At 36.0% G+C, this 18,705-nt stretch overlaps 1 protein-coding gene across 3 annotated transcripts in view; it reads left to right on the top strand.

Annotated features, from left to right (window-relative positions):
- Positions 1–18,705, top strand: part of PIG-B (phosphatidylinositol glycan anchor biosynthesis class B) — a 118,531-nt gene that overhangs the window by 55,718 nt on the left and 44,108 nt on the right. For 2 of the 3 annotated variants that reach the window (XM_090411085.1, XM_090411094.1), the window contains 2 exons: positions 2,252–2,401; positions 17,727–17,984. In XM_090411085.1, coding sequence (XP_090267211.1) covers positions 2,252–2,401; positions 17,727–17,984 — 408 coding nt within the window. The remainder of the gene's footprint in view (positions 1–2,251; positions 2,402–17,726; positions 17,985–18,705) is intronic. The other variant, XM_090411104.1, reaches the window with a different exon arrangement.

The raw sequence follows: 18,705 nt of genomic DNA, 5'->3' as shown, positions 1-18,705 counted from the left end.
TTCTTAACAAATAATTGAGCTAACAACGTAGTTTGGTGGGCATTCTGTTTCGGTTTCTTTTTTTCACATAACTGATGGTATGGCCCTATTGCTTCTTCTATTCTTCATTAGGGTCAGCCTCTAAGCATTGCTGCTTAAAATCTTCGATTGTATGAAAAATATTTTCAAATTGTTTCTGTGAAATCTCTTTGGGTTTATCAGTGACTAAATTTTCTTCATTTCTTCAGGATCTTCCCACTGTGCATCTAAATTTAGCAGGTTGGAATTACTCAGTTTCTCAGAATGAGATTTAATTAACTTAGATTCATTTGAAAAGACTAAACTCATTTGCACAATGTGGAAGAATGTGCTTCCAAATGATTCGCATATTGCTAGTAGTAATTTCATTCGACTTTGCGACTTTATAACCAGGTTGAGATTTCTCTGATTTGGACAGAAAAGTCTCAGAAGGCATTTGCTTCCAAAAAAGGCTGGTTTCATCAACATTAAACATTTGTTGGTCACAATAGTCCCCTTCTTCCACAATTTTCTTCAAAATCTCTGGATAATTGGCAGCCACCTCCTTGTCTGCACTTGCAGCTTCGCCTGTGATTAGAACATTATGTAGGCTATTTCTCTTTTTAAAAACACTCAAACCACCTAGCACTAGCATGGAATTCTTCTTCTTTTCCATCATTGATAGCCCTTTCTTTCAAGGTTGTAAAGAGATTTAATGCTTTTGATTTAATAAGGTCAGTGCTTACTGGGATCCGTTTTTGGTTACAATCTTCAATTCATGTAGAAAGAAGTCTCTCTAATTCAATCATTATAATACTTTGATTTTGAGTGCAATCAAGATGAACTTGAAGCAGTCTTATCTTTTTCTTTGTATTCAGCAGCTTTGCTTAAAATTGCTCACATAGTTGATTCACCCATTTTTGTGTTCTTGTCCTATCTTTGCTGCACTTGCCTTGTTCATTTTTCTTTATTATTTCAAGTTTTTTTTTACAATGAGATTACTTTTTGAATCATTTTCACAATTCCACTTTTTTGCTCACTAATTCTTTTACTCATGATGAAAAGATAGGAAAATACTTTAAAATAATAAAAGTAAGGAAAACAATTACAAAAGAGGCGCTAGATATGATCATCAAAATACTATGTAATTAATAAATTTAGTTTAATCCTTTATCCAAGTGTGAGCAAACAAAGTTTGCACCTGAAAATGTCTTCAGGACCGGGGTAAGGTGGTACAACACCGGGAAACTTGTAGCAAAGGTGGACCAAGCTAACAGCAATCCTATCTCGATATCTCCCATAATGCAAAACACATCTCCTTGCAGATATGTATAATGTTATGCATTAAGGGAAGGCCCACTACCCAGACTAGTTTTGACCTTTATTGAGGTCTCTTCAGTGGGAGCCAGGCCCAATAGTGGTAATACCAGGCAGAAGCAATGGCGAGGTCATCTTTACCTATAGGAGTTGCCAAAAGGTGTGCCACCTTTTTATTAAATTACTCTGGATTTAGAGAAAGATGTTGAAATCAACAATGACCTCAATAAAGGTCGAAACTAGTCTGGGTAGTGGCCCTTCCCTTAATACATAACAGGAGATACTGAGATAGGAGTGATGTTAGCTTGGTCCACCTTTGCTATGAGTTACCCAGTGTTGTACTACCTCACCCCAGTCCTGAAGATATTTTCAGGTGCAAACTTTGTTTGCTCACACTTGGATAAAGCATTAAACTAAATTTATTATAATCTAACCAAGCGAAAAATAAACTTTCAACTATGTAATTAGTAGACGACATAAATTTTGGCGGTAAATTTGGAACATAGTATACATGGAAATAGTGTAGTATACCATTAAAAAATAACCTTGTAAAATGTTTTAAATCATTAACTAAATTATTTCATCCTGGTGAGTGATTTTTTTAAAAAAATAGTTAGCCATAAATGTATAGATAGAAAATTTTTTAAATCTGTGACATTTATTTTTAAGATGTATATAGGCACATTAATCGAATTTGGATATAGAAAAAAAATGATGCGCTAATCGAAAGCACACTAATCGGAGGTGCATTAATTGATGGATTGCTGTACTATGCTGAATTTTTCATTTGCTCACTTTTTTTTTTTTTTTGTTTTGTGTAACATACAGATAAAAAAAATGAAATTCTGTATGGACTTTAATTTCTACATTTCTGAAACTGTTTTTTATTCATCTTTGTTTCATGTCCTTTTATTAAATTTTTATGTTTTCTGTACAGTAAATTTCAGTGGCACTATCTATGCATAGTTGGATTAGCAAGTATGATAAGACCAACAGCAGTAATACAATGGATTCCTTTATTTCTTTGGCATTTATTTTGGATCAAGAAACAAAAATTGAAACTTCTGTTCAGAGCATTCTTTGTTGGGTATGTAATTATCAATACCATGATTCTTATTTACATGTTTATTTATCATTACTAAGTAAGCAGTTGTATAAAAAGCATGATAATGCAATGATAATTTGATAATGCAATATCAAAGAGCTTGTAGATTAAATTGTTTTTATTTACAATAGCTAATAATAGAAAACTTATTTGGTTTTCTTCTTCTGGCTTGCTCAGCATTTGGGGGGAAAAAGGTGGAGGAAGAATTATCATGCAATCATTAGATATCATTTTATGTTTCCATCATACCTTTTTTTCTTTGTAATGTCTTGTAACATTGTTGTTAGTGCAAATGTTGAATTGCAGGCCATTGTTAGATTTTATATTTTGCTTAAAAAATCACCAATGTAATAATAAAAAATTAATGTGTGCTCATACCGTGTTTTGGTGTGATGTAAAGAACAGGTGCCTTACCATCAATTCTATGTAGAGTATTCAGGGCATGATCAGAAAGGCCAGATTTACCATAGTTATTAAATTTAATGTGCCATTTACATTATTTTTTAGATAGGAATTGTGCATCCTGCTTCACCTATAAAAGACAAAAAGTCTCACTGAGTATGTTATTGTTGATAGTGATGTTTTCTCTCCAGTGCAGGAGACTAGCGTATATAGAGGATTTGAAATTGGAAGTGACCACCATTTTGTCTTGAGAAGGATAAAATTGAATTTCATATTGAAAAGAAGAACATGTAAGAGTGTTTTTATTATTATTATTATTATTACGAGCAACACCAAGGAGTCAATAGACTCATCGAGAGAGGCCCTAAAAACAACTATTCGAAATTCACATAGTATCTATCATACCTTGCTTTGAACTCATTCACAGTCATGGCACCCACAACAGACTCTGGCAGCTTATTCCACTCATTCACTACTCTCCAAGTAAAAAACCTAGTTCTAACACCCTTGCTAACCACACTCTTGCCAAGCTTCCATGTATGGCATTTAGTCCTCCCATGACAAGTCCTATTCTCAAAAATAACTTCTGAATTAATCTTATAGAAACCCTTCAGTAATGTCTCAATCATATCACCCTATCAACCAATTTCTCCAACCCACAAATCTACAACCTGTTCTCATAAGGTTCATTCCATAGACCTGCTATCATCTTGGTCACTCGTCTCTGGATCCTCTCCACCTCCCCATCAAGAAGAAACGCTGGCGCCCATATCTGGGCACAGTAGTCTAAATGGGATCTTATCAAGGCGTGATACAGAGGAACAATAACTTGTTTGTCTCTGCTTGTTAAAGTATTTTTCAGCAACCAAGTGATTTGATGAGCTGATTTAGTCACCTTTGAGATGCCCCCTAATCTTCAACTCCCTATCCACCAACACTCCCAAATCCCTGGCCTTGTCAATCTTCTGGAGTACGGTTCCACCAATGTGATATACTGCTGCTAATTTTTTCGCCCCAAAACTCATAATCTTACACTTTGCCACATTAAATTGACATCCATTCTCCTTAGCCCAGTCCTCAAAACTATCCAAATCATCCTACAAAATTTTGACATCCTGTGCACTCACAATTGCTCTACCCAACTTTGCATCATCAGCAAACAAATGAACACTTCTCAGATCCTTTCCTATATCATTAATGAACAAATTGAACAGTAGTGGTCCAAGAACAGAACCCTGCGGCACATCACTAGCCACAAGCCATCTTTTGGACTCAACTGCTGAATAAACCACTCTCTGGTATCTCTCAATCAACCACCCTCCTATCCATCTCACCAACCCTATATCCATCCCCATATGCTGCAGTTTACTGATTAGAATTTCATGTGGTATCATGTCAAAGGCCTTAGCAAGGTCCAGTAGAATCACTGCAAACCCATTACCCTTATCCAGTTCAGCCATCACTGTGCTATAAAATGTGACATGTTACAAAGGCATGATCTACCCTTCACGAAACCATGCTGTCCAGCTTCCATGTGTGGCCTCTAGGCCTCCAAAATTTTTGTTTTAAAACAAATAAAAGTTGAGCAGCTTTCAGATGTGAACTGTAGACTAAAATACACAAACATTATTGAAGAAAAAATGAGAGAGTTTGGGAACAGGAAACAAACCTTAGAGATTCAATGGCAAACACTGAAAAAAACATTGACTGATTCACCCAGAGGGGAATTTGGCGAGGTTGTCTGTAAGGATAGAAAAATCAGAATGCCATGGTGAACACAGGACAAAGTTCCTGGCAAATAAGTTAGCTTGTGTTCTTAGAGAATACACAGACAAATGTAAGAAAGCTAAACACTGTATAAAACTAGCTAAACAAAAGTCATGGGAAGACTTTGGTAAGAACATAAAAAATAAATATCAAGAAGGTGGCAAGATATTCTGGCGGTTGTTGAAGAAGCCCATAAATTGAGGAAAGAGTGCTGTAAAAGGAATTAGAGATGATAAAGGTGACATGAAAACTGGAGAAAAAGATATCCTTGAAGTATGGAGTAATTACTTCGAAAAATTGCTAAATGAAACAAGCAGTGATGACAGCACAGTGGTAAAAAAACACTAACCAGGCATGCAGTCAGGAATACATATCCACACTTGAAAAAAAGTAGAAAAAGCCATCAAAAGCCTGAAATGTGGAAAGGCAGCGGGAATTGATGATATTCAACCAGAAACACTCAAGTTTTTTTATACCTTCATACTTATGGAGGTATAAAAGTCTTACAGGGGATGCACTACATATTCAGAAGGCCTGGACGGAGAGACGAATTCTGGATGATTGGAGTAGAGCTCTCATAGTACTCATGTATAATAAGGGAAATAAAACTGAATATAAGAATTAAAGAGGTATTTCCCTACTGAGTGTTCCTGGTTAGATTTTATACAAGTATACTTGAGAAATGGTTGAGAAGGATTGTGGAGGAGAACCTTGGTGAAGAATAAACTGGATTCAGGTCAAATAGAGACTGTCAGGATCAGATGTTCGCTTTATGACAAATAGTTGAAAAATCATGGGAATATAACAGAGATCTGTATTTATGTTTTGTAGATCTGGAAAAGGCGTATGACAAGGTGCCAAAAGAGAAGCTATTCGAAATGCTACGGTTATGTGGTGTCAATGGGGCATTATATCAAGTAATACTTAGTCTTTATTTGAGTTGTAAGTCAGCAGTTAGAATTGAAGGAAGTACAGGAAGATGATTTATGTAAAATCTGGTGTCAGACAAGGGTGTACATTATCTTCTCTTTTATTCATTATCTATATGGATCACATTATGAAGGAAAGTGGTATTAAATCTGATATCAAAATTGAAGATGTTAATGTCAGCTCTTTGCTTTATGCAGACGATGTTATATTTCTAAATCAATCTGTTGCAAGTCTGCAAGATTCCCTGACTAAACTGAATAGCTGTTGTAATAGATATGGTATGAACGTCAGCAATAACAAGACAGAGACAATGAAAATAGGCCAAAGCATTGAAAATATTAACTGCATTGTGAATGGAGAACCTATAGAACAAGTAAAACATTTCAGCTACTTAGGCATGATTTTTAGTGAAGATGGTAATTAAATATGGAAATAGACAACAGAATCACCAAAGCTGGTATGGTAAGAAGTCAACTGAATTAGTTTATATGGAATAAGAGAGCAATCTGCCAAAATACTAAATTAGCTGTATACAAGACAGTGTTCAAACCAATTTTAACTGATGGATCTGAAAGATGGTTAGAAGTAAAACACTTGACCAAAGACTAGAGACCGCAGATATGAGTGTCCTGAGAAAGATTAGAGGCATGAACAGATGATATCAATGGCAATATCATATTAAAAACGAGGATATTAGGGAAGAACTTGACATTGTCACCATCCAGGAATGTGTTAGCAGAGTTAATCTCAGATGGCAAGGTCACTTAAACAGAATGGGCGAGGAAAGATTAGCAAAACAATTATTCTCTGCCAGGTTGGCAGAAAAAAGACCCAGAGAAAGACCAAGATATAGGTGGATTTATATGGTAAAAAGTGCCTTAGAAAATAGATATATAAGATCTTATAATTTTGGAGTAACAGAGTAATTTGGAGGAAAATTGTATATAGGAAGTTAGTAATGATGTAAATTTTTCATGTAGTACTATCATGTCCCGTACACCCCTTGAGGGTACATAGCAGGAATTTGATGATGATGATGATGAATACAGTATACTTCAGGCTGGGCCAGTGGAGGAAGTGAATCCTTGGATGAGTTGAATAAGTCTTTAATTTTGCAGGAGGTTGAAAGGTGGAAAATTTAAAGTGGTTTGTGAAAGTTTTATCAATCACCTTAATCTTAACAATAATGGTAGTCTAAAATCCCAAGCAAACGGATGGCACATATTCTGTCGATCTCTATTCCTCTCAGGATGTCATCCTGATCCAACCATGTCTCACTTATTCCAACAAGTTTTGAGTAAATGAACTCAGTTAATGCAATGATTTCATTCCGATTATTTTTGACACTTCTAGCATTTGTATGCAAGCATAACAGTCAATTTCTGGATCTATAACAAGGTTTCACTGATATCACTTATTAGATGTGACATCTCCATACCTTCCTCAACCCATTCTTCTCATACATTACTCATCTAGATGGTACAATATGGATGGTACAAGTATGAGCTATTTTTCTCTCTCTCATTAAGTGCCTCCGTAATGCAATCGGAAGTACGACAGTACATTGCGCCCTTCGATTGGAATATGTCTAAGTTCGATTCTCGTCGTGACAGGAGGAATCTTGTGGACTTTTTCAATTGAAAGTGAGTTAGCTGATTTCATACGTAGTTAGCAGAGTTTTTTCTCCCAGAAACTCGGTTTTCTCATCCCGCATACAGACAAATTGGCCCTTCAGAACACATGCAAATTTATAGAAAATACTAGCTGTGGTGGTGGGGTAGATGGTTGTGATGTGGATGATTGGTAGTAGAGGTTCGGTGTAGTAGTGGTGGAGACGAAGAGTTGTACAGTGGGTGTCCTCTCACGATGAGTCTTCGAACTCCTTGGAGGTGTCACGAATAATAATAAAATTACCCATCTAGAATGAGTAAAGCAGTGGCTCATATTTGTACCATCCATAATATTATTATTAGAACTCCTGGGAGTCAAGGACTTATCAAGAGATTGCATCACCTGCACTAACTGTCATTCCTTCTCTTAAACTCATTCACACTGGATACACTCACTGCATAAACAGCAAATTGTACCACTCACTCACTCACAGTTATATGAAATAAAAATCTCTTGCCCCTTTCTTAACTTTAAGTTTACAGACCTCTATTACATCATCCTCTCTTTCTTCTGTTTGCCAGTGTCTGCATGCTCTCAATCTATCCTTGTAATCTACATTCTCTAATCCCTATATATTTTTATAACTCTTCTTTGAAGCCTTGCACAGCTTCTTTATCTCTTTTGAACACAGGAGACAAAATATGCACACAGTAGTCCAAGTGCAGTCATATCAATGCCTTGTAAAGAGGCAAAATGACTTCCATATCCTTACATGTCAATGTTCGTTTCAACATCGCAATTATCCTCCGAGTTGTATTTGCAATTTTTGTTATATGATCTATGAACTTCAACTTTCTCTTCACCATAATGTCAAGACTTTTAGCCTCATTAGTTACTCCAAGTGTAATCCCACCAATATAATATGCTGTTGAATATTGCATCATGCCAGAGTGCATAACTTTATGCTTACTAACAGTGTTATCATTTGCCCATACTTCCAGCCTATTCAAACCACCTTTGAATGCTGTATATCATTATCATTTCTGATTACCCAACCAGTCTTTGCATCATCAGTGAACAGTTGAAAATCTCTTGTCATTTCCTTTCCAATATCATTAATGTATAAATTAAACAACAATGGTCCAATGACTGATCCTTGGGACACACCACTGGTCACCTTAAATCTGGCCGATTCATATCACCCATATACGACTTTCTAATGCTTGTCCATGTTATGAAGGAAAGCGGTATTAAACCTGATATCAGAATTGGAGGTGTTAATCTCAGCTCTTTATTTTATGCAGATGATGTTATACTTTTAAATAAATTTAGTACAAATCTACAAGATTCCCTGACTAAATTGAATAATTGCTGTAATAAATTTGGTATGAAAATCAGCAATGCCAAGATAAAGACAATGAAAGTAGGCAGAAACATTGAAATTATCAACTGCATTCTGAATGGGGAACCTATAGAACAAGAAAAACATTTCTGCTACTTAGGCACAATTTTTAGTGAAGCAGATAAATTGAATATGGAAATAGACAACAGAATCAACAAAGCTGGTATGGTAGGAAGTCAACCGAATAAATTTATGTGGAATAAGAGAAAAATTAGTCAAAACACTAAATTAGCTGTATACAAGACAGTATTCAAACCAATTTTAACTTTTGAATCTGAGAGCTGGAATAGACATAAAACACTTGACTAAAGACTAGTGACAACAGATATGAGATTCCTAAGAAAGATTAGGGGTGTGAAAGATGGCATTAGCGGCAGTATCGTATTAAAAATGAGGATATTAGGAAATAACTTGACATTTTTAGTGTTCAGGAATGTGTTAGCAGTGCTAATCTCAGGTGGTATGGTCACTTAAACTGAATGGGAGAGGAAAGATTAAAACTTATTATTCTCTGCCAGGTTGGCAGGAAAACGATCTAGGGGAAAACCGAGATATAGGTGGATTGATACAGTAAAAATTGCCTTAGAAGACAGAAATATATGATCTGATAATGTTGGAGTCATCACAGATACCAAATTATTTTTTTGGAAAATTGTTGATAGGAGGTTAATAATGATGTAAGTTCTTCATGTAGTACTATCATAATATCCTGTACATTCCTTGAGGATACATGTCAGGAATTTGATGATGATGATTTATTTATTATTATTTTTTTTTGTTAGGAGATTACTTTGTCATTAGTGTGTCCAGAAAGAGGAGACGATCTTTACTTTTTCTTTTTCTATCAAGTTTATTTTAGGATGTTGGTTGTGCTAAAAACATCAACTTTTAAAAATGGGTCCAGACTATGAGGCCAAATAACAAACGCATCATCAAAATGCAGTCAAATATTGGTTTAAGTATAGTTCTGTTTCATGCCTAATTGTCAAAATGTTCCATATAGATAATCAAAATAAAAGTTGGCTAGTGGGGTAAAAAGGAGAGGGGAACCCATTGCGGTCTCATTCATCTGTTTGTATATTTTTCCTTTCCATAAGAAATAACCATAATAAATGAGAAATCTGAATAATTCAATTATGTCAGGGGGAAAGTCTGGCATAATGAGGTCATGGTGTCAGAGGTACATTAGTGAATGGCAAAGTAATGTCAGAGCAAACCATGATGTCAGGATTAGATTATTATCAATAATCAACACTTGAGCTTTTCTAGGCATAACCAAAAGATGACAGTTTGGCTACTCCCTCCCTCTTTCACTCAGATTGTCTTCAGCGACTCACAGTTGATCTAGTTCTGCATTTTGCTATTCCTATAGGTATTTCTATGGGGCTTTTTTTACTATTATCAAGTTTAGTTTAGGGTGTTGGCTGTGCTAAAAATATATCAATTTTTTAAAATGTGTCCATGCCATGAATCAATAATGCAGCCAAAGATTAGTGGAGGGGTGCTTAAGGGTCAAAGCTGTATAACTGAGAGGAGACCTCCACATAGCCTTTAAAAGGAATGCGGAGAACCGACCAGGGCTTCTGACCTAATGTCCAATCCTCACCTTCTCGTGGTGCACCCTGTTGGGTATCTACTTGGATACTGAACGAACGAGGATGGGCTGGCAATTTGGGATTTAGCCGACCAAATTGTATTCTTATTGGTTAAGCCAAAATAAAAAAGATGGTACAACATGACAAAATTTCATGCCGGCTGGGGCGTCACCCGGTTAAACAAGGCCCCCGTTGTTTTCGCCAGGGAACCAGGGCGAACAGCGAAAAGTCAGCTACTGGAACAAATCTGAAAACAAACCCCAACTCAACATCACCAGAGTTGAAGATCGGTACTATCAACGTAAGAAGCCTGAATGTCAAAGAAATGGAACTAGCTGAGGAATTAGATAATTACCAGATCGGCATAATAGGGGTGACTGAAACAAAAAAGACCAAAACTGGTGAGATCTTTCTGAGCAATAAATACAAAATGTTTTATTCAGGCAATGACAATCAAGGAAAGAAGGAGTAGCCATAGTATTCAACACAAAATACGAGGCTAATCTACTTGAATGGCAGTCAGTCTCAAGAAGAGTAATGTGGACAAAAATGAGAATGGGGAGCTGGACAATGAGACTTATTTGTGCCTATGGTCCCACAGAAGGTTCTACTAAGGTAGAAGTGGAGGAATTTTTTGAGACTTTAGAAAAAGCAACTGACACAATGAAAAAGGAAAAGTTGGTCCTTGTTGGGAATCTAAATAGCAGAGTAGGAAATGATTGTGAGATATACAAAAATATTTTGGGAAAATTTGGAGAAAAGAGCAAAGCTAATAACAATGGCAAATATCTGTTGAATTTCTGCTCAGGACATGGACTGGTTATTACTAACACCATGTTCCAACATAAAAATGTGCACAAATTCACATGGAGAGAAGAGGCTAGGAATAAGAAAAGTCTCATTGACTATGTTATTGTTGATAGTAATGTTTTCTCCCTGGTGCAGGACACTAGAGTGTACAGAGGATTTAAAATTGGAAGTGATCACTATTTAGTCTTGAGCAGGATAAAATTGAATTTCATATTGAAAGGAATAACGTGTAAGAAAGTTTTAAAGCGAATAAAAGTTGAGCAGCTCTCAGATGTGAACTGTAGACTAAAATACACAAAGATTATTGAAGAAAAAATGAAAGAGTTTGTGAACAGGAATCAAACCTTGGAGATTCAGTGGCAAACTCTCAAGAAAACATTGATTGATTCCGCAAGAGAGGCATGTGGTGAGGTTGTGTGCAAGGATAAAAAAATCAGAACTCCCTGGTGGACACAGGAAGTTAAAGAGGCAGTGAAGGAAAAGAAGAAAGCATATCAAAAGTTCCTGTCAAATAAGTCAGCTTGTGCTCTTAGAGAATATAGAGACAAATGCAAGAATGCTAAACACTGTGTAAAACTAGCTAAACAAAAGTCATGGGAGGACTTTGGCAAGAATACAGAAAATAAATATCAAGAAGGTGGCAAAATATTCTGGAGGTTGTTGAAGAAGCTTAGGAATGGAGGAAAGAGTGCTGTAAAAGGAGTTAGAGATGATAAAGGTGACATGAAAACTGGAGAAAAAGATATCCTTGAAGTATGGAGTAATTACTTTGAAAAACTGCTAAATGAAACAAGCAGTGATTACAGCACAGTGGTAAAAAACACTGACCAGGCATGCAATCAGGAATACATATCTATACTTGAAGTAGAAAAAGCCATCAAATGCTTGAAATGTGGAAAGGCAGCTGGAGTAGATGATATTCGACCAGAAATGCTGAAGTATGGTGGTATAAGAGTCTTACAGTGGCTGCACTGCATAGTTCAGAAAGCCTGGACAGAGGGACGAATTCCTGATGATTGGAGTAGAGCTCTCATAGTACCCATATATAAAAAGGGAAATAAAACTGAATGTGAGAATTACAGAGGTATTTCCCCTACTGAGTGTTCCTGGCAAGATCTATGCAAGTATACTTGAGAAACGGTTGAGAAGAATTGTGGAAGAAAAGCTTGTTGAAGAACAAGCTGGATTCAGGCCAAACAGACGATGTCAGGATCAGATTTTCACTTTACGACAAATAGTCGAGAAAGCATGGGAATATAACAAAGATCTGTATTTAAGTTTTGTCGATTTGGAAAAGGCATATGACAAGGTGCCAAGAGAGAAGCTATTCAATATGCTACAGTTATATGGTATCAAATGGGCATTATATCAAGCAATACTTAGTCTTTATTTGAGTTGTAAGTCAGCAGTTAGAATTGAATGAAGTACAGGAAGATGGTTTAATGTTAAATCTGGTGTGAGACAAGGATGTACATTATTCCCTTTGTTATTCATTATCTATATGGATCATATTATGAAAGAAAGTGGTATTAAACATGATATCAAAATTGGAGATGTTAATGTCAGCTCTTTGCTTTATGCGGATGATGTTATTCTTCTAAATAAATCCGCTACAAGTCTGCAAGATTCTCTGACTAAATTGAATAGCTGTTGTAATAGATATGGTATTAAGGTCAGCAATAAAAAGACAAAGACAATGAAAATAGACAGAATCATTGAAAATGTCAACTGTGTTGTGAATGGAGAACCTGTGGAACAAGTAAAATTTTTTAGCTACTTAGGCACGATTTTTAGTGAAGATGGTAAATTAAATATAGAAATAGACAATAGAATCAGCAAAGCTGGTATGGGGGGAAGTCAATTGAATAAATTCATATGGAATAAGAGAGAAATTAGTCAGAACACTAAATTAGCTGCATACAAGACAGTGTTCAAACCAGTTTTAATTTATGGATCTGAGAGCTGGGTCAGAAGTAAAACACTTGACCAAAGACTAGAGGCCGCAGATATGAGAGTCCTGAGAAAGATTATAGGCGTGAACAGATGGCATCAATGGCAATATCATATTAAAAACGAGGATATTAGGAAAGAACTTGACATTGTCAGCATCCAGGAATGCGTTAGCAGAGCTAATCTCAGGTGGTATGGTCACCTAAACAGAATGGACGAGGAAAGATTAGCAAAACAAGTGTTCTCTGCCAGGTTGGCAGCAAAACGACCCAATGGAAGACCAAGATATAGGTGGATTGATACGGTACAAAGTGCCTTAGATGATAGAAATATAAGATCTGATAATGTTGGAGTCTTGACAAGTAACAGACTGATTTGGAAGAAAATTATAGATAGGGAGTTAGTAATGATATAATTTTTTCATGTAGTAGTATTATATCCTGTATACCCCTGGTGGGTACATGGCAGAAATTTGATGATGATGAAGATTAGTGGAATCTGTCACATCCCATATTTTTACCAAGCCTACAGTAACATGAACAGCATTCTTTCTCCTTTAATGTTCAACTGCTTACTCACCAAACTCTCATCTTTCATTACATCTACCTCTGTTGAATGATATAATCACGTAATCACAAGAAAGATATTTATTTAACCAAATATTTCGTTCTGGAAATAGCAGACCATCGTCAGTGGTAATACAAGAACAGTTTAAAAATACAAGCTAGAATACAACTGACGATGGTCTGCTATTTCCAGACCGAAATATTTGGTTAAATAAATATCTTTCTTGTGATTACGTGATTATATCATTCAGCCTTATGTCGCATGTATCCTTGAAACAACATCTACCTCTGTTCCCTCTTCTTTTGAAGAGGGAAACAGAGGTAGATGTTGAAGCCTTTTTTGAAGCATTCCCTGAAGACAGCAATCTCCACTCTTCTAAAAGAATATTAGCAGATTTTTTTTTCTTTCTTAATCCTACCTGCCCACATGTGCCATCAGTTTGCTTTAGGGTCTGAAAACTTTGCTTTGTTATTATTCTGTACATATAGTACTTAAATAGTTATCTTGAATACAGCATACCAAAAAGGTAAATCTTGAAGTTTGTTCTTGTGACAGTATTCTACATCTTAATTGTATTTTTCCCATGAGCAATGTTTACCATAATTTCTTTAATCTAGATTATTACCATAATCTCTTCATTCTAATTTCTTTATTCATAGTGCATCAACTATGTATGGGTTTTATTTTTGGATTGGTTTTAGGTTTCAGATAAAATGAAACATTTCTTCATGTTTTCTGTGTTTATATATATATATATATTTTGTTTATTTGCAATATATTTTGTATTTGTTAGTTAAACTGATATTACACTATTTTTAATTAAAACACTGACTTGTTAATATCTAGTTGTAGACTGTTACTCAGGATCTGAAAGTTTAAATTCTTAAAAAAATGAGTACTAAATTCTTTAAATTAACATAAGTGCATATTTATATTTTCTTAGAAAGAGAAAAATTGTTCATATATTATGTTTATTATTCACATGTAATTTGCAATGCCTTTAATTTCATGATTAAAAATAAACATAAAAATTTCATGAGTAAAAATTAAAAAGTAGCAAGAAGGGGATAGAATTTCTGGAATTCTTGAGCGACAAATGTTTTCGGCAGCATGTAATAAAGGGAATATGAAAAATAAAAAACACACTGAATGAGTCAGTGTGTCAATGCAGGGAAACTAGAATTCCCAGGGTGGATGGTAGCAGGGGTGACCTTTTGTGGGAATGGGTGCTTGCAGAAAGGGGGGACGACATCAAGTAACATTAAGCCCAGGGGGGGCAAGAGGAGACAATGATAGGTATAGAAGCAGTGACATTTTTATGCTCTTCACTAATGCCAGGAGTATCCGAAATAAAGAAGATGAATTGGTGGTGCTGATAGCATCAACCTGGCCAAAGATTATTGGGATCTCTGAGACGTGGTTGACGGAGGATGATATAATAACTGGAATTGTAGGGGCAGGGTACAGCATTTATCGGCAGGATAGGAAAGGAAAATGTGGTGGTGGAGTACTGCTTATGATAAGTGATGACTTGTGTCCTCTAAGAGTGGAGGCTTTGGAAGGCAGTGACACGAATGGTTTTGCAAGCATATGGCATGAAATAGCTTGACTGCAGTTGAAAAAGATATGGAAGAGATATAAGGAGAGGGAGGGGGAGGACAGATACACGAAGAATATAAGACGCAGGCCAGGAGAGTGACCAGAATGGTGAGGAAGGCAAAACTGAAATATGAGAAGAGATTGGCACTAAGATCCAAAGAAAATCCTAGGGAATTTTTTAGCTATGTGGCCAGTAGGCTGAGAAATGATTGTGGAAGAATGACATTGCAGGATAAAAATGAGAATAGAGTGACTGATACAGAGGATATAGTGAAGTTGTTCAATGAGCACTTTATTGGAGTATTTCATTCTGGAGGAAGTTTTAATACTAGAGGGATAGGGCAGGTTCAGGGTTTAGAGGTGCAAGAGGAGAGTGTGCTCCAAATACTGAGTACTCTGGATGCCAGTAAAGCTGTTGGACTGGATGGTATTTCACCATAAGTTTTGAGAGAATGTGCTAAAGAACTGACAGCTCCGCCTGGCTTTTCAATAAAAGTCTGGCTGCAGGAAAGGTACCCAGGGAATGGAAGGAAGGTAAGATAGTGCTGCTTCATAAGGGTGGTAGCAGACTGGAAGTCTAATTATAGGCCTGTTTGTGTGTCATCAGTAGTTGTTAAGGTCTTGGAGAAATTAGTGATGGACTATATACAGCGTTAGGCAGATGAGAGTAATTGTATCTGTGAGAATCAGCATGGATTTGTTAAGGGGTGCTCTTGCTTTAGTAATATAATTGCCTTTTATAATAAAGTGACAAGAGCAGTTGATGAGGGAAAGTCATATACTGCCATTTTTTTGGATTTTGCAAAGGCGTTTGACAGGGTGCCACATGATAAGCTGATATTTAAGTTGCAGCACATGGGTTTAAATGTCGGGTTAGTCAAATGTATTCGTGATTGGTTGACTGATAGGTATCAGAGAGTTGTGTATGGTGGGGCAATATCAAGGAAGCAGAAGGTTACAAGTGGGGTTCCACAGGGCTCAGTACTTTGACCTGTATTGTTCAACCTTTATATCAATGATATTGTCAATGGATTGCAAGGGGACACTCAGTTGTTTGCAGATGATGTGATGCTGGGAAGGGTTATCAGTAATAGTGCAGATGTGGCAGCCCTGCAAGAGGATTTGAATAAACTAGACAGATGGGCAAATAAATGGGGATGTCAGTTCAATTCAGCAAAATGTAAAGTCTTGAGGTTTGGTATCCATTAATGGGAGGATGCATATTCAATTGGAGGAGCTGTGCTGGAAGAGGTAGGGGAGACAAGAGATCTGGGGGTGATGATTGATAGAAAACTGAAATTCAGGGAGCATATTGCAAAGGTGGTGAGGGTAACTTAGAGGATTGCTGCAATACTGAGAAGGATGCTGACCTGCAGACATAAAAGAGTTATCATTCTCTTGTATAAGACTCTGATCAGACCACACTTAGACTATTGTTCTCAGATTTGGTCCCCAGGAAGGGGATAAATTGACTGTGGAAAGGGTACAGAGGCAGATAACAAAGATGGTTTCAGGACTGTACAATATGAGTTATGAGAATCGACTGAGGGAATGTGGACTGCAGAGTTTGGTGGATAGAAGAAGAAGAGGTGATATGATCGAGACTTTTAAACTGTTGACAGGTAGTTACAGGGTTGACATTGGAGAGTTCTTTCACTTGGTGGAACGGCAGGATGGAGCGATGACAAGGGGCCATCCCTAGAAGTTACGAAAGGAGGCTGTGCACAAGAGGGTGAGGAGTGGTTTCTTTCTGTGGAGGGTGATTGAACCTTGGAATGCATTGCCTGAGTGAGTGGTTGGAGCAGGAACGGTCAATGGATTCAAAGAGTGGTATGATAAACTTTGTGTTTCCTAAAAACGACCTCCCACAATGAGTCTTTTGACTCCATGGGGGGGGGGCCTGGATAACAATAATAATAAAATAATAATTTTAGAATGTTGAAAAAAAGAGAAGTTTTTTATTCAATGACACTTTAATCATTCTTTATGAGGCTGCTTAGTTTCTTACTAATTTTTTTTGAATGATGATCAGTAGCAGAAAGTTTAGTCCAGTGAAGTTAAATGTTCTCATAATTTACAGCAGTTCAAAAGATCAGAGATTGAAGATAAATGCATGAGAGATTAAATTTAACATATATTGCTTTTGTGGTGGTAGTGGAGATGTGAAGTAATTTGCAAGGAGAGTGCCTTGTTTAGAACCAACATGGATTGCTCTTGTGGTTCACATTAGTGGGGCATCTGAAGTGATCTGGAAAGAGTGAACTTTTTTTTAGGAGGAAAGAATTTCCTGGGGGTCCTCTTGATGTCTTGTAAACTTACAAGCATACCTACACCATTGCATGCTGTACATTAAGCATATGATGAGTTCCCTCCCACACATAGAATCTTTTACAGTTACAGTGCTGCTATCTGCCTAGGTGAAAATGTCAGCCTGGTTGGTCGAGTGGTTAGCATATCCACTCTCCAGCCAGAAGATTGACATATGTCAATCTGTCCCTTTGACTAGAAAGTGTTCCATAATCTGAATGAATTTGCAATAATTATTAGCTTAATTTAGACTGAATCTAATTGCTGAAACACTTTAATTACTTTGTTTTATGACTTTTTTTTTTTCTTTTCTCTTGATAATGATATAAGGATTTTTTTTTTTTTTTGTATTTTCTTTTTATTACAGGACAGCTTTCATAATAGTGTTGTTGTTGGTTGACAGGTTGTGTTTTAAGTATTGGCTCTTCACACCTTATGAGTTTCTCTTATTTAATTGGGTTCATGATATTGGTGCTTTTTATGGTTCTCATCCATTCTACTGGTATTTTACTGAGGGATTAGCAGCTGTTATGACTTCTCATTTAATACCATTTATTTATGCTTTAAAAGTGCCCAGAATCAATTTTCTGCTATGTGTGATCATTTGGACAATTGCTGTTTTAAGGTAAGAATGTGTTAAAGTTACTTCTAATACCACATATAAAACTTAATTCCTTCATTCATCTTTAAAAATTTTGAAACTTCAATTCTGTGTATAACATCTAATACAATGGCCATATTTTATTACTTAAATATTGTTATATTGTTATAATTGTGATTCCTATCTTTAAAAAAGGTAATAGAGATGACCCTAAAAACTATAGAGGTATCAGTATACTAAATTCCTGTTACAAAATATATAGCAGAATCTTAAATAGCAAACTAATGAAATATTCCGAAAACTTTATTTTAGAAGTACAGAATGGATTTAGAAAAGGACGATCATGTATAGACCTGGCCTTTTGCCTAAAATTAATAATAGAGAAAAGAAGAGAATACAATTTAGAAACACATATTGCATTTATTGACTTTGAAAAAGCATTTGACAAAATTAAAAGAAACATATTATTTAACATATTAAAAGAAAGACAAATACCAAATTATATCCTAAAAGTTATCACAAGTATATATGAAAATAATCAAATACAAATAAGATTAAATCACGAGCTATCATATACAAGAGAGATAAACCAAGGGGTCCAACAGGGATGTCCCCTCTCAGCAACTCTTTTTAATATCTACTTAAATGAAATAATAATAAAATGGAATAAAAATTTACATCAAGGAATTAAACTTTCTCCTACAATAAACTTAAACACTCTCCTCTTTGCCGACGACCAAATAAT

The sequence above is a fragment of the Typopeltis vanoorti genome, chromosome 2, assembly GCF_054136105.1.
Source record: "Typopeltis vanoorti isolate ZY-2024b chromosome 2, IOZ_Tvanoo_1.0, whole genome shotgun sequence".
NCBI lineage: Eukaryota > Metazoa > Arthropoda > Arachnida > Uropygi > Thelyphonidae > Typopeltis > Typopeltis vanoorti.
The sequence above is the reverse complement of the archived record's forward strand: the minus strand, read 5'-3'. Positions and strand labels throughout refer to the sequence as shown.